The sequence below is a fragment of the Parasteatoda tepidariorum genome, chromosome 9, assembly GCF_043381705.1.
Source record: "Parasteatoda tepidariorum isolate YZ-2023 chromosome 9, CAS_Ptep_4.0, whole genome shotgun sequence".
NCBI lineage: Eukaryota > Metazoa > Arthropoda > Arachnida > Araneae > Theridiidae > Parasteatoda > Parasteatoda tepidariorum.
Genome location: NC_092212.1, coordinates 33614071 through 33628950, shown reverse-complemented (window position 1 = coordinate 33628950; position 14880 = coordinate 33614071). Strand labels below are relative to the sequence as shown.

The 14880-nt window shown below is 31.4% G+C and overlaps 1 protein-coding gene across 2 annotated transcripts in view; it reads left to right on the top strand.

Annotated features, from left to right (window-relative positions):
- LOC107436602 (polycystin-1) overlaps window positions 1–14880 on the top strand; it is a 94102-nt gene that overhangs the window by 8344 nt on the left and 70878 nt on the right. Inside the window, exons 2-4 of one of the 2 annotated variants that reach the window (XM_043040586.2) lie at window positions 7189–7213; window positions 9380–9574; window positions 13973–14283. In XM_043040586.2, the coding sequence (XP_042896520.1) occupies window positions 7189–7213; window positions 9380–9574; window positions 13973–14283 (531 nt within the window). Of the gene's footprint in view, window positions 1–7188; window positions 7214–9379; window positions 9575–11458; window positions 11748–13972; window positions 14284–14880 lie in introns of those variants that run through there. The other variant, XM_043040587.2, reaches the window with a different exon arrangement.

Here is a 14880-nt window from a genome sequence, read left to right as displayed (position 1 = left end):
ATACTAAAAGAAAGATTGCTTACATAGCATTATTATGGAAGTATTTTCCTATTTTTGTTCAACCTTAGAACGTTAATTATCTCAACAATAATTAAGAGTATATAATCAACACAAAAAATCCCCATTTTATCATTTAAACTAGGCTTCAATCTGTAATGCAATTTGCTAAGGTAATATCTCAAAAAATTTCTCAAATTGTATAGCTCTAACATATATTAAATCATAAATTCCTGCTCAAATCAAAAAACAGATCAGATCTTTTTTTTTAATTTTTTAATTTTATCTCAGATGAGCAGATTTTAAAATAATTATGTTTCTAAACTGTATAGAAAATTTCTCGTCACAATAAAACAACAAAAAATATTATATTTTATGATTTTTTTTCCATTTAATTCAAGCTCTAGTAAAGCTTGAAACGACTGTTCTCAATACGACTAGCAGTATCGAATTTTTCTTTATTAATCAATTTTAAAAGAATATTGAACTGATACGATAGTCGTTTATGGTATTATGAAGTGATATATTCGCAATATCCAATTAAAATAAGTAAGGCCTCTAAATTGATTAAAATTCCAAAGACTAAATGAATGCTAAAATAACATTATCATGAGTATCTCTTGTAATATACCTTCTAAGAGATTTTTTTTTCACCAGTTATGAAATTAAAAAACAAATTGCATATAAAGAAAATTTAAACTAATAAGTTGTTTCCTAACATTCGGGTATAAAGGCTTTTAAATCACTTTTATTACGAAGGGGAGGGGGGAAATGTTTTTTTTTAACACGACGAAACATTTTTTGTGAAAAAAGTGGACATTGGCAGATACAGAGATGCCAACTTGCTCCAGATAGCAAATATATATTTTAAGGTGGTAGTTTATCAATTGTGATTCTTGGTTTAATAAATTCAATTTAGTTGATTTTTACCAAGCACTTTTTCTAAATAATTTCTCAAGTTTATATAATTCACCATTTTGTAGTACTTATGCCATGCTATACCTTTAAAAAAGCAAGCAAAAATAGTCAAATATTTGCGAAATTTGCTTTGTAGTTATTTACCGTTTTCTTAATTATTTTGGCGTGTCCGGAGCAGTTGGCATCTCTGCAGATAAGTATGAAAAGGAACTTAGCTTTCCTAATATTTGCAACTTATGCACAACATTCTTCAATATTTTATTAGTATTTAATTAAAAGCATTAAAAAATTTGGCTGTAAAGCAATCAATATAAATTTTATTGAAGACGTACAATTGATCCACCTTTAACCGGTTAACGCCCAGCGTCATATATTTAGAACAGTTCCTTTTTTCAAAAACATTCATTGTGGTGGGAAACTTTTTTCAGTATTTTTATTTATCTGGGTGAATTAAAAGATTCTCAGATACCACAATGATTTAGTTATTTCTGATTAGATCTAGAATTAAAAGAAGCAAGTATTTATTGATCTATCAAAGACTTTTCGAATGCCCTAACAGTAGAAAAACAATTAATTTCGAAAATATATTATACCACTTTTTCCATAAAACCACTTTTTGTATCATTTCAATATATAAATTCGGGACAAAACGGGTTAATCAGTTTTATCTAATCAATGTTAGGAAAGCGGAGTTATGTAAAATTTAAAATCAGCTGCATTATTTGCGGGTATAAAAAGAAATCATACTCATAAATATTTTATATCCACTTCTAGAATAGCATAAAAGCCAACTCACAACTCTTTCGCAAGCTACAATATTTAAAGTAGTAGCGAAATAAGAATTGAGGTAACCTTAATATTTTTTTTTTAATGTGGAAAGCTCTTTAAAATTTCCCCGCACTATTAACAAGTCATATATTTGTTTAAATTGCTTACATACACTGGTGTCTAAATTATTGCAACAATCAATTCTTTAATTATTCCTTAAAATCTAATGTATTAGGTCCACCGAGAAGCTCTGTCCTCCAAAATACAAGCATAATTTTACAGTAATACAAAAGATTCTTTTATGAAAGAAAGNAAGCGGTTATTGCCCAACATTCCCAACATAAGTTATTTCCCAACATTCGGACATTATACTTAATCCGAATACATTTTCTATACCAAAAACAACTTCACAGTTGCCATAATTGCGCTTTCAGGGAAGATGTTTTCCTAAAGTAGGCGGTTATTGCCCAACATTCCCAACATAAGTTATTTCCCAACATTCGGACATTATACTTAATCCGAATACATTTTCTATACCAAAAACAACTTCACAGTTGCCATAATTGCGCTTTCAGGGAAGATGTTTTCCTAAAGTAGGCGGTTGGATAACTAAATTTCCTCAATTTCGGCACAAATTCCTTTTTTTAGCCATCATTTATTAACATCTTTACATAATTATCAGATTTTTACTTAAATTTTTGATTAAATCAAACATCTTGATTGTAAAAACCCTTTTAAATCTCTTTTATTACGAAGAATAAAAAAATGGTTTTTTTTTAACACGACGAAACATTTTTTGAAAAAAGAGTGGAAATTGTCAGATAAGTATGATAAGGAACTTAGATTTCCTAATATTTGCAACTTATGCACAACACTCTTCTATATTTTATTAGTATTTAATTAAAAGCATTAAAAAATTTGGCTGTAAAGCAATAATATAAATTTTATTGAAGACATACCTTTCCTTTAATCAGTTTTATCTAATCAATGTTGGGAAAACGGAGTTATGTAAAATTTAAAATCAGCTGCATTATTTGCGGGTATAAAAAGAAATCATACCCATAAATAGTTTATATCCACTTCTAGAATAGCATAAAAGCCAACTCACAACTCTTTCGCAAGGTACAATATTTAAAGTAGTAGCGAAATAAGAATTGAGGTAACCTTAATATTTTTTTTCAATTTTGAAATCTCTTTAAAATTTCACCGCACTATTAGCAAGTCATATATTTGTTTAAATTGCTTACTTACTCTGGTGTCTAAATTATTGCAACAATCAATTCTTTAATTATTCCTTAAAATCCACCAAGTATTAGGTCCACCAAGAAGTTCTGTGAGCCTAAATACATGCATAATTTTACAGTAATGCAAAAGGTTCTTTTATGAAAGAAAGTGGTGTGGGTAATTTATCCTTCAACTCAATGGTAATGTTCTAGATTAAAGAGAAACAGGATTTAGAGTGCAAGAAAAAAAAACAAGTATATACGTACTCAAACTTAAAATGAAAGTATCAGAGAGACCTAAACCGATACATATCTGATAACAATTAAGGGTAAATATCTGTCCCTTTAGTTGTCAATTTTTGTTTCGGCTATGAAACCTTTCAAGTATTCCCAACTTTATGAAAAGAAAAAAAAAGTATATTAAGATAACACTGGAAAACAATTTTCTTTTCCTGTTACTTTCCTTTCTTTTTCTGTTACCACAATAGAGCTGAAGTAGCGTTTGGAACTTATGAATACTTTACATGTAACGCAGTGGAAAGTAACTTTAATGCAAATTCAAATTTAAGGAGGAAAAAAAGGAATTATACATTAAAAATAAATTAAACTTAGTTATTACAAGAAATTTTTTTTCCCCATAAAGCATGAAAAATTGGTAGAATGGCTATATGGATATTATGCATGTTTTAACCGTTAGATAACTATTTGATATGTTTTAGTCAAAAATTTGATTAATATACTGATGACTAAATCTGATGCCTCAAAAAAAGAAAAAGGAATAATTCATGTAGTTAGGAAATAACCCTTATCAAAATGTTCCAAATACATTTTCGGGCGTGGCTCTATCCATTGTGTGACGTCACAGGTATTCATTTTGAAGATGAACAATGATTGCCTAACCTTAATGAAATGGATCCATCAATCCGTGAAAAATCTGATATTTTCAATCCATTATCTGCTCCGCAATAGTCAAACGTGTTATGTCAAATGAGGGTATTCAAGAGTTAATTTATTTAGCAGAAACGAATCCTTTTTTTTAACCATGAAGGTCAACCTAAGGAAAAAAAATATAGAAATAAAATTAAACCACAGTAACGGCGTATGTGCTTGATGGTCACGCCTTTTTCAAAGAAATATATGTTAACAAACTGACATTTATGTTCATGATTTATTAGTTCTGTTGTTAATGTACTTGGAATTTAAAATTACAATATGTTTTAAATTTCATATTGTTCGAATTCGATTTTATCAATGCTTAAACTCAATTTCGATCGAAATTGCAAATGCGAAAAATTACTCTTAACACATAGCTGATCGGGCACGAATTGACTCCTGTTTTCGTGGTCAAACGTTGGTGGCCGGTCACGAGTTAACCCGTGTTTTCGTTAGCAGTGATCTCGTGGTGACTATTTTAAAAAGTGGGCGTAATATTCCTTACTTTTCAAGTTTTACTATTTAGTACTCTACCAATTTATTATAACTTTATGAAATTTGATATATTTGCAAAACTTGTGGTGTACCATTACCATTACATGCAAGTTATTGTTACACTTTTTATCATACGGCATTAAAAATTTACAATTTTTAAAGTTTATTTATATTGTTTTACTTCCACATCCTCTTTCAAAACAATAGCCAGTCACATGGGGGTTATTTTCAGAAAAGTTGCCGGTCAGCAATGTGTTAACGTTGTTGCTAGACTCTGCCAGAAAGTTTAAAATTCTTTCGTTCTCTTCTTTTATTAATATACATAAAATGATTTTCTGACTCCAATTTCCTGAAAAACTACCTTTTTATTTAAATGAATTGTTCCATCACATTGCCTGAGTTTTTTCTTCTTCGATTTTTTTTCGGTCGCCATAGCAACATCAACACAACAGCTTTAATAAATAAAATTATTATAAATTCAAGCTTCTAGTGCAATGTCCAAAATAAAAAACGGGCCATCCTGAATAACTTTTGATCTGATGATCGGACTCAATCTTAACCCTTTCGGGACGGGTGAGTCATGAATGTATTCTTATAGAATCAGGATAGTAAAAAATAAAAAGCGGTAGCTTAAGTTTGGGCATTGCTAATTTGATAGACTTATTTTTGCTTTCACTTTAAATGAATCTAACACATCTAATCCTTGTGTGTTGAAAGTGTAACTATACAATATTTAATTCGAACTACATAATTGGTGAATTAAATAAAGCAAACTGTTATTACCCCGCCCACAAATAAACTGCTGTAAAAAATAGTTTGGCTACCAGTTTAATCTTTTTCATCCTGATTACCGACACCCTGAGAATGCATATATGACTCGCCCGTCTCGAAGAGGTAACTGCATACCTGCCAACTTTTAATCCCTTCCATTATCATTTTTCCCAGTGGTATTAAAATGGAATTAAAACTTCAAATTTAAGCAAACAAATACGTTGTATATGAGCAAACTTAAGTATCCATGATAGTAACGCAAATTAATATATGTGCTTAATTTTTGTAAGAATAGTGGTGATCAAAATCATTTAAAAATTAAGTTTATAATAGAAAAAATAGTGTATATTTACTACCACTTTAAATATAAAAATAAAATCTTCCGGAAGAGTTGGCAGGTATGGTTAATGGTTCAAAAAATTCACCTCATACAGCTAATTAATTTGGACAGACGCAAAAACGTACTTTCTCTGAATAAACATACTTGTTTTCTGCAGATTCGAATTTATGACCTCCAAAATATAGGGGTTGGCGCAGAGGAGGTCTGGGAAATATATTTTTTTTTCCAATGGCTGGCACTGAATTTTGAATCTTTTGCCTATACTATGCCAGAATTGTTGCTCATTTCGCGTTACCCAGTGGACACCTGTGAACCAAAGCCACGGAGGCGAGCAACATTGCCCACGCCACACTGCCACAAAGCCGTTTATAGGGTGGGCCACATTCACACATCATACACACACACAACAGAGGACAGCACAAAGAGACAGAGAAACACCCATGCCCAGAGCGGGATTCGAACCCACAGCCTATGGCTTCGCAGTCAGGCACGCTAACCGCTCGGCCACCAGGCCGGCGTCTGGGAAATATGGACCCAATAATTTGGTCAGGAGAGCCATCACCTCCCACATCAGAAAGCCTCCACACGGTTTCTTATAAGTAGTCTGCGCAGATTATTTAAAAAACGAACCACTTGCGCACAAGAACCCAAATTCTATTTTAAAAGTACTTGAGAGAAATTTATCATATATATTTATAAAGAAACATCGCAAGTTTTTTTTTCTTCACAAGTGTTCAATATGTGAACCTTTGGTGACACGGCAGATTTCAAGTCGAAAGTCAATTTGCAGTTAATGGCGTTCTTTACCTCGATATGCTGTGGCGGCCTCATAACAATGTGTCGTTAATTTTCAACAAGATAGGGCACCCCCATAATCTCACAGATAATCATGATTTTCTAAATAACGAGCTTCTCTGTCGTTAAATTGAAAGCAGGTTGAGCGACGAATTGCCTTCTGCCATGGCTACCACGCTCTCCAGACTTAACTTCCTGTTTTTTTTATGGGGTCATATCAAAGACTGCGTGTTCATACCCCCTATGCCACGTAATTTTTCAGAATTACGATGACGAAACACAACTGCATTCACTACCATTGATCGTGACCTGTTGCAGCGAGTGTGGCAAGAATTTGACATCAGATTTAAAGTTTCGCACATCATCAAAGGTTCACATATTGAACACTTGTAGAGAAAAAAAAAACTTGTGATGTTTCATTATCAAGTAAATTAAAATTTGTTGATGTAATGGGTGATATTTTCTTTGTTATCTGCTTTCTAAACCTCGGAAGGAATGGTGACATACGCTGTATTTATGTATGTTAATTTAAAAAAATTATATGTTTTGAATATTAAATGGAGAAATTAATTGTGTCAAAAAAATAATGAATTAAATGTATTAAAAATAATTTGTTTCTCTTAAAATAAAATCAACTATTTCATTCTTTTAGAAAAAATTTCACTTGCGTACTTGACTAATTCCTCTTTTTTAAATTTTAACTTAATTAAAACAGAAAATTATTTTAACAATTGGATAATAAATAACTTAAATCGGATTTTGTTTCTAGATTATTATTTATAGTTGTTTTACGGAATTAATCTATTTTCAAGTGAAGTATTCATTAGTACAAAATTCCAGATTTCAGCAGGTTTTAAATATATTTTTATTCGGTTAAATTTTTGAAATGCACAGTAATAAATTTCATTATTTAATTATTGAATTTGACAAAAATATATATTTTTTCAGGTCTTTATTGTAACAAGGATTAATTGTAAGTATTAAATTTCGTATTTATAATTTTATAATAATGTTATATAATACCTGATTTCCTTTGAAGTTCCTTTAGATAGCTATTTGATTAAAAAAAAAAAAAAATTCCAGTTTTGCTTGAAATTTGTGTAACTTATTTTAAAAAATATGCATAACTTTATAAGAACAAAAGCAATTATTTCGAAACATCTGCAAGTTCAAAATATACGAGTATAAAGTGCTCAAAAAAAAAAAAAAAATGATTATCCAGAATAAGATCTAATAATTGGAAAAATGACTATCCAGAAGAATCTAATAATTGGATCCTTACGTTCTAGGACTTAGTCTTATAGGTTCGAGAGGGTGACCTCAAATATGCTAATTAATGATATTTTAAGTTGCGAAATCAGACATAAAACAGACTTTCTCTGAATAAACAAACCTTTACCAAGATAGATTCGGATTTCTGACCTCCAAAATATAGGAGGTAGCCGCAATCTGGGAAACATGGACCCAATAGTTTATAAGGCGAGTGATCTAATGTTTGGACCCTTTAATGCTAATTTTACTTTTTGCGTATTTCGCCATAGCTCGTGAACTTCTAAAGCGAATTCAAGCATTTTTGCACACAATTATAAAATTTGTTTATTCGAAGATAATTCCATGCAAAAGATAACTTTTAGTATAAATATTTATTATTTTTTTTATTAGTTTATTTAATAATAGTCGAAAGAAATTTAAAATGTAAGGTTTACAATTTTTTACACCATTTTTTTAAATTGCACAATACGAAATTTGAAATAAATTGGTCGAATAGTTTTTGAGAAATCGAATTTTAAAAAGAGTCATATAATAAAAATTACCTAACTATTGCTACCATGTATCAGATATTGTGGCTGCCCCTATATTTTGGGGGTCAAAAATCGGAAATTCAATTGAAATTTTTTTTTTTAATTCAATGAAAGTATTTGCTTGTGTCTGATTTCATAACTCAAAATACGGTCTGCACTAATTAATTAGCATATATGAGATCACCCCCTTGAACCATTTTTTAAAAATTTTAAATAATAGCTAAAGTATTCTCATTACAGGGAAGGAATTTTCCTCTTGATAAATCAGGGAAGTATTTTTTTAGACATAAAACATGGTGATTTGCCTACTGATGAGAGATTTGGCACGTCTCTATAACTACATTAGATATAAAATTTAAGGGAATGTATATATGAAAATGTCTATTCTAGTTTGAGAAAGAATTAGAAGCTAATTAAAAAAAATTTCTTTAAATATCAAATTCCAGATTTTTATTTCAAAGGTAAAATCCTTATTTATCAGAACTTAAATAATTCAATTCAATTCTCATTACTTTAATGTGTGTGCTTTAGTCAGTAGTTAAGTGTTATAATTCTCACTTTTCCTTTATAATACTCACCTTGTATTTTACTTACGAATCAAGCAATAAAACATTAAAAAAAAATTCTTGAAAAAATATTAATTTTCTTTCATTTAGATAATTAAAAAATATCATTTCCATTTTTATAAGAACAATTAATTTAAGCGAAAAAACCGTTATGATTATCTCAAAACCCATATAAGTGTTTTTCTATGTTGATTTATTGATAATAAATAAAAAAAATATTTTTATTTCATTCGAAATGGTTTTATATAGTTAATAAAATAGTAAAGGCCATATTTAAATAGTTGATGAATAAAAATTTTGTAAATTAAATGTTGATTTGATCAATAGCATAAAATACTTTATTCTGGGAACATTTCATAATAAAAACTCGATAACTTTTACAATTTTTATTAGTTTCTTGAATTTTTTTTTCTTGAATTTAGAAGCGTGCATAATTTTTTGCAACACAAGTGATATTCTAAAAATTTGTTTTTCACAAAACAGCTACATATAAAATTAAATTGTTTTAAAATACTGAATACTATTTAAATGATGATTTATCTTTTAATTGATTTTGATTAAAAGCTGTAAAGAAATAAATGTCAAATTCAATGGGATGAATATTAAGGAAGTTATCCATGAGCTACTATATGGTGATTTGGGAAAAAAAGTATTTTATATACTACCCATATGTATATAAAATCAAAATGCAATAAAATACAAATTTTTATAAGAATGAAATGAATTATAAAAGTTAGTGGTAAAAATGATTCTTTTTCTTTAAATTTACAGATACATTAGCAGTAACTGATGGTGATTGCATTTATCTGAATGGAGCTGAGTATTTCCACTATTCGCCCGGAGGTTATGATCCTACTAACAACATTATCTCTGATTTAGAGTGTAGAGCTAAGTGTGGATCATTTTTTCTACCATATTCGGGAATATTACAACAAAAGCTCTGCTTGTGTGCTAAAGATAGTAAAGGTAAATCTACAATTAGCTCTTAAGTTTTTCGAAATAAACTTATTTTGGTGATATTTTGGTGATTAATATCGAAATAAACTTATTTGTGCTTGATCTCTCGATCTAACACGTAAAGCATTCCCAAAATAGCCTTTTCTATAGGCCATAAATGCTACTCGAAATGATTAACTGATTTAAAAGGCTCGTGTTTCTTATATGATAAAGCAACATACTTTCATAACAAATAATGTCGTTTAAATTTCGAAACAGATTCTTAGGCGCATTGTGTGTTTGAAAGGTGCAATGCTATGAACAGTACGGACGGAGTTTCAACAAGCTGCAGATAGGCTAAAGGCTGGTTCGTACTGTATGCGATTGACACAACTCCGATCACCAACTAGGAAGAATGAGAACTTGAAAGGAACTTGTAGAAAAATAGACTTTCAGCGAAAAATATAGAAGAAGCGTGAATCCCATACAGGGGAACAGTCCCTTAAGGATCATTCTCTCTGGTACTGATACATTTATTTACGTCGCACTACAGCTGCACAATGGGCTATTGGCGACGTACTGGAAAACCTCCTGAAGGACGATCCAACACAACATACATACGACACATCCCGTTTTACAGGGAGTACACATTCACAAACCATCCATTCATCTGCAGATCGCAATTTTGACTTAATATGAGCATGATCAATCTCCGACCTGGTACTCTAGAGGTATTGGTTTGTTTTGCGAACTTGGAGGACGTTGTAACCCCGGCATATTTAACTTGCCATTTGGACACAGAGTCTTCGGCCAGGGAGAATCGAACTCATGACCTCGCGGGCATCCATTCGCTCTGAATGCAGTTCACGTACTTTAGATCATTTCAGAGAAAAAAGGAGAGCCTCATTGGTGACCTTTTCGCTGGTCAGTAGGACCCTCGGTCCCACTGTCCTCGGTCGTAAGACATGGTTCCCATTAGATAATGAAAGCATCACTGACTGTGGTAGCTATGTGGGTGGTTAACCACTTTGATCCGTCCTGCGTTGGGATGGAGGGTGTGTGGAACTGATTCCCGTTAAACTGTTTTACTGTATATTGCTAGATTTCGCTTGACAGTCCTTTGATGGTTACCAGAGCATGGGAGCCATCCCGTTTACCCATCCCTTTGAAATTGAGAGGGCAGGTCTTCGGATCATCAGGTATGTTTCCCAAAACCATCGCTAACAGCCAATTGTGCAAACTTTAGTGCTCTCGCAGTGGACTGATCGTTAAGACACGGTTCCCAGCATATCACCGAAGTCAAGCATCACTGGCTGCGGTCAGTGTGCTGGTGGGTGACCACTTGGATCAGTCTGCATAAGGCCCGAGGGTGTGTGGTATTGGTCCTCGTTAAACTGTTCTATCGAAAAGTGCTCGACTTCGCGTGCAGGTCGTCGGGCTACCGAAGCGGGGGTGCCATCCCCTCTGCAGAGGATCAAAATTGTGATGGCATGTCTTCGGATCATCCTCAGGGATGTTTCCCAGACCGTCGCCAATAGCCCATTGTGCAGCTCTAGAGCGACGTAAATGAACTACAACAACAAGCAACTTTTGAGCGACGCAAATAAAGTTACTCATTCTCCCTCGACGGTGATCCGAAGTGAGCGAACCGCATTCGTGATTTTTTTCATTTCATTTCTAAAATTAAATTTTTATTTTGTAATTAGAGGGTATTCTTACTGAAAGCTGCTTGATTGGAGAGAAAAATGTTTCTTGCATTCATTTTATTCTGCAGTGAACAGCAATGAGTAAGATTGGCCCGGATAGGGAAAACAGGGCTCCGCATGTACGGAAATGTTCCTCATGATGGGAACATCAATGTCGAAAGCCAGCTTCTGGAACTATATGTTTGTTCGTAAATACAAAATATTTAGCGTGTTCAGTTGTTTTGAAATTGAAAATAGCCAATCGCTCACCTGAGTTGCTTATAAATATGGTAGTGTATAGCGTGAGGATGCCTGTGAATCCTCAGGAAACAGGATGATCCCTCAAGGCATGTTTTTAAGCATGCGCAGTATACTAATCATAATGAGTAACGCCTCCTCCCTGTCCTTCCTACTCAGATGACTACGCGATAGAAAATGGCGAGAAATGGCATTTCAAAAATGTGACTACTTCAAATTTATCCAAANCCATTTCAAATTATTCATTGACATTTTATCTAGTATGATTTTTGTTTATTTTTTTTCGTAATCTATCATTTGTCTGCCCTCACTCTGTCATGTATAGCCCATTGTGCAGCTCTAGTGCGACGTAAATTAAAAAACAACAACAACAACACTCTGTCATGTGTAATCATACATTTATACTCATCGTGGGTTTATTGTTTCTTATTCTTTTTAATAACATTTCTGAATTATAATTTTAATTTAGAATACTTTACGTTAAAATTATAGGTAAACGGGAAACTTTCCTGTATAGGTTTCTTCGTCAAAATAATTACTTATTTATAGGGATATCTGGGCTGTAGCAGGCTAGAAACTTTAGTAATAGGAAAAAAAAACGAAAATTCACTGAATGGGTTAAACCAAAAAGGTGAAACTCGTATCCTTCCTTGAGCAAACCATTATATGTAATTTTTTTAAAATTTACTCTAAGGTAAATAATAAATTTCTACGAATTATTTCTATGTCAAAATGATCACCAAATTTATTATTTTGATTTTTTTTGTGTCAGCCATGAATCATACCTCTATTTTACTGGCTTACCTACGTCAAGGTTTAAATTTGGAGCTGTAGATATAGCTAGGGAAATTTTTCTGTATCATGATCTACGACAAAATAATTGCCAAATTACATACAGTATGCTGCGAGAAATCCCTCCTTAACAAATCAATAAAACATCACGGAAGGATACCAACTTGAAGGTTATAACTCGTAGCCATTACTGGGCAAACCTCTACTATGTGTTTTTTCTTAAAAAGAAATTTACAAGTTTAAAATCCATTTGCCACTTTGCGGTTGTAGTTGGCACATAAGATCATAATATGAAAATATTCCTTTAGGCAATATCAATTTGTTTTTTTTTTCCTTTTTGAGCTGAATTAGAATGAATTTTCTTGATATAAACAATACTCATTCTATTTGAGTATTTGGTAATTTTCAAGAAATAAAAGAAAACTGCTGGAATGATTTTCATATCTAGGCTAAAATCATCATCTAGTTTCGTTGTCTTCTGGGCAGTGGCCTGCAAGAAACTAAAAATATCACAAAAGGGGGCCAACTCAAAAGGTATAAACCTCAGCCACCCTCAGGCAAACTGCAACATATATTTTTTTAAAAACTTTTGCAACTTAAAAAATCATTTGACATCTTGGCAAAGATAGTACGTGTGAACAAATGTTGATACGTAAATATCCCAAATTATCAATGTAAAAGGTTTTATTTTTAGCAATGGACATAAGAGAATTATTTTAGCTTTTGTTACATAATTTCTTTTTAATGCAGAACTTATAAAATTTTCTTTTGTTCCTTAAATTTAATAGCTATAAGTTTTTATTCTTATATTTGCTTTTTATAAGACTAAAGTAGGGTTGGGTTTTTGCTGTCAAAAACTGGTTTTTGACATGACAGTGGTAAAAACAGTCAAAAACCTACTGTTTTCTTTCATTTATGGCATAGGAAAAACCCTGGACTAAAGCATTGTGGACGATATATTATTTTCACATAATTGCTTTTATAAATGAATGTTGTAAATGATTGCTATTGATTTTGCAACTATATACATGTAATCTTATAGAAGGATGTACATTCATATAGAAATATTATTATATACTTATTGAAAATAGTGATACTTTTATCATTATAGCTTGATTTGCAAAGGATTCAAAATTTTGCACTTCTTACTTGTTAGAAACAAACAAACAAACAAACAAACAAACAAACAAACAAAAAAGCTTGGAACTATTAATAAATTCAAGAACTAAAAAGAAGAATTTAAAATTTGGCATTTCTTAAATATTAGAAATAAGCTAAACAAAACTTTCAAAACTTGTAACTACTAACAAACTCTAAGTCAAGAATGACTTGACATTCTTCAGTAATGTAATATGCCAAACAAAATGATGCTTGGAAATGTTGAAAATTTTGTTTAGTATCCTAATATTTTACTTCAAATAGTATGTTTTGATATAATCATGTTGGGAAAATGCAAGAATCTGTTCTTAAATATCTTTTAACAAATTTTTTTCCAATTTTATTGCCCAAAAATGAATTAATTTTAAATTATAAGCAGTTAAACTCAAATAAAAATATAGTTTTATCAAAACTATGGGTTTTTGACATGACGGTAAAAACCATGGTATAAACCGGTGAAAACCGTCATGTGTCAAAAACTTGCCAACCCTGGACTAAAGCATTGTTTAATTAAATTTATGTATTTTACTTATAGTTGAAAATGTACCGGTTGCACCACCAGAAGAATGTGGTACAAATCCAGATCTCCTTGTCTTCTATCGATCAAACATAATTATATCTGTAACTGAGCTATCAGTTAAACCATCTGATGATGTAGTCCAGACTGCAATTGATGTTGTATTTTCTGTAAGCCATGCTACTGGAGAAACGGTAGAATTCACCATTGACTATGGAGATGGCAGTTATGGAACTTTCAATGATGTGCATGATGTTCAGGCACATAAATACTTTGTGCCTGGAAAATATAAAGTTCAGGTTTCAGCCAAACCTGTTGGTGCCCCTGAAGTGAGTATATCTTTGATATAAATAGTAACTTCTTCAAATACGGCTTTGCAAGTTTTAACTTCTTAGCTGCATAATCTCATCTTCTACCTCATACTTTAATATTCTGTTGTCTTTAAATAGTCTAAATTAGGGGTGCTCAATTTTTTTCAAAAAAAAAAAAGATTTTTAAAGAAATAGCTTTTATTGAACACATGAATTTCGGTTTTTAAATCGATATTAACTGAATATTATTCCATAATGTTTTAAGAAAAATGTCAATTTGTTTTAAAATTTTTTAAGATAAACAGTAAGTGCATAGAAGTGAAATACAGGAGTAAGTGCAGCAAGTTATGTATAATATTTACATGAATGTAGAGTTTTTTAAAATTAAACAGTTGAAGTTTTGCTTATTTTTGCTATAAACTATATACATCTAATCTTTGAACAACATTGATTTAGTTCTTCGGCATTTTGAATTTAATGGGTACCTACTTATCCATTTTAGGAGCCCATAAAACCCATCATTACAGTTCCTATATTAAGATATTAGGTACCTCTTACAACGGAAAGTAATGCTTCAATGCCCATATTGTTTATTTTTGTAAGCATCTTTGATGT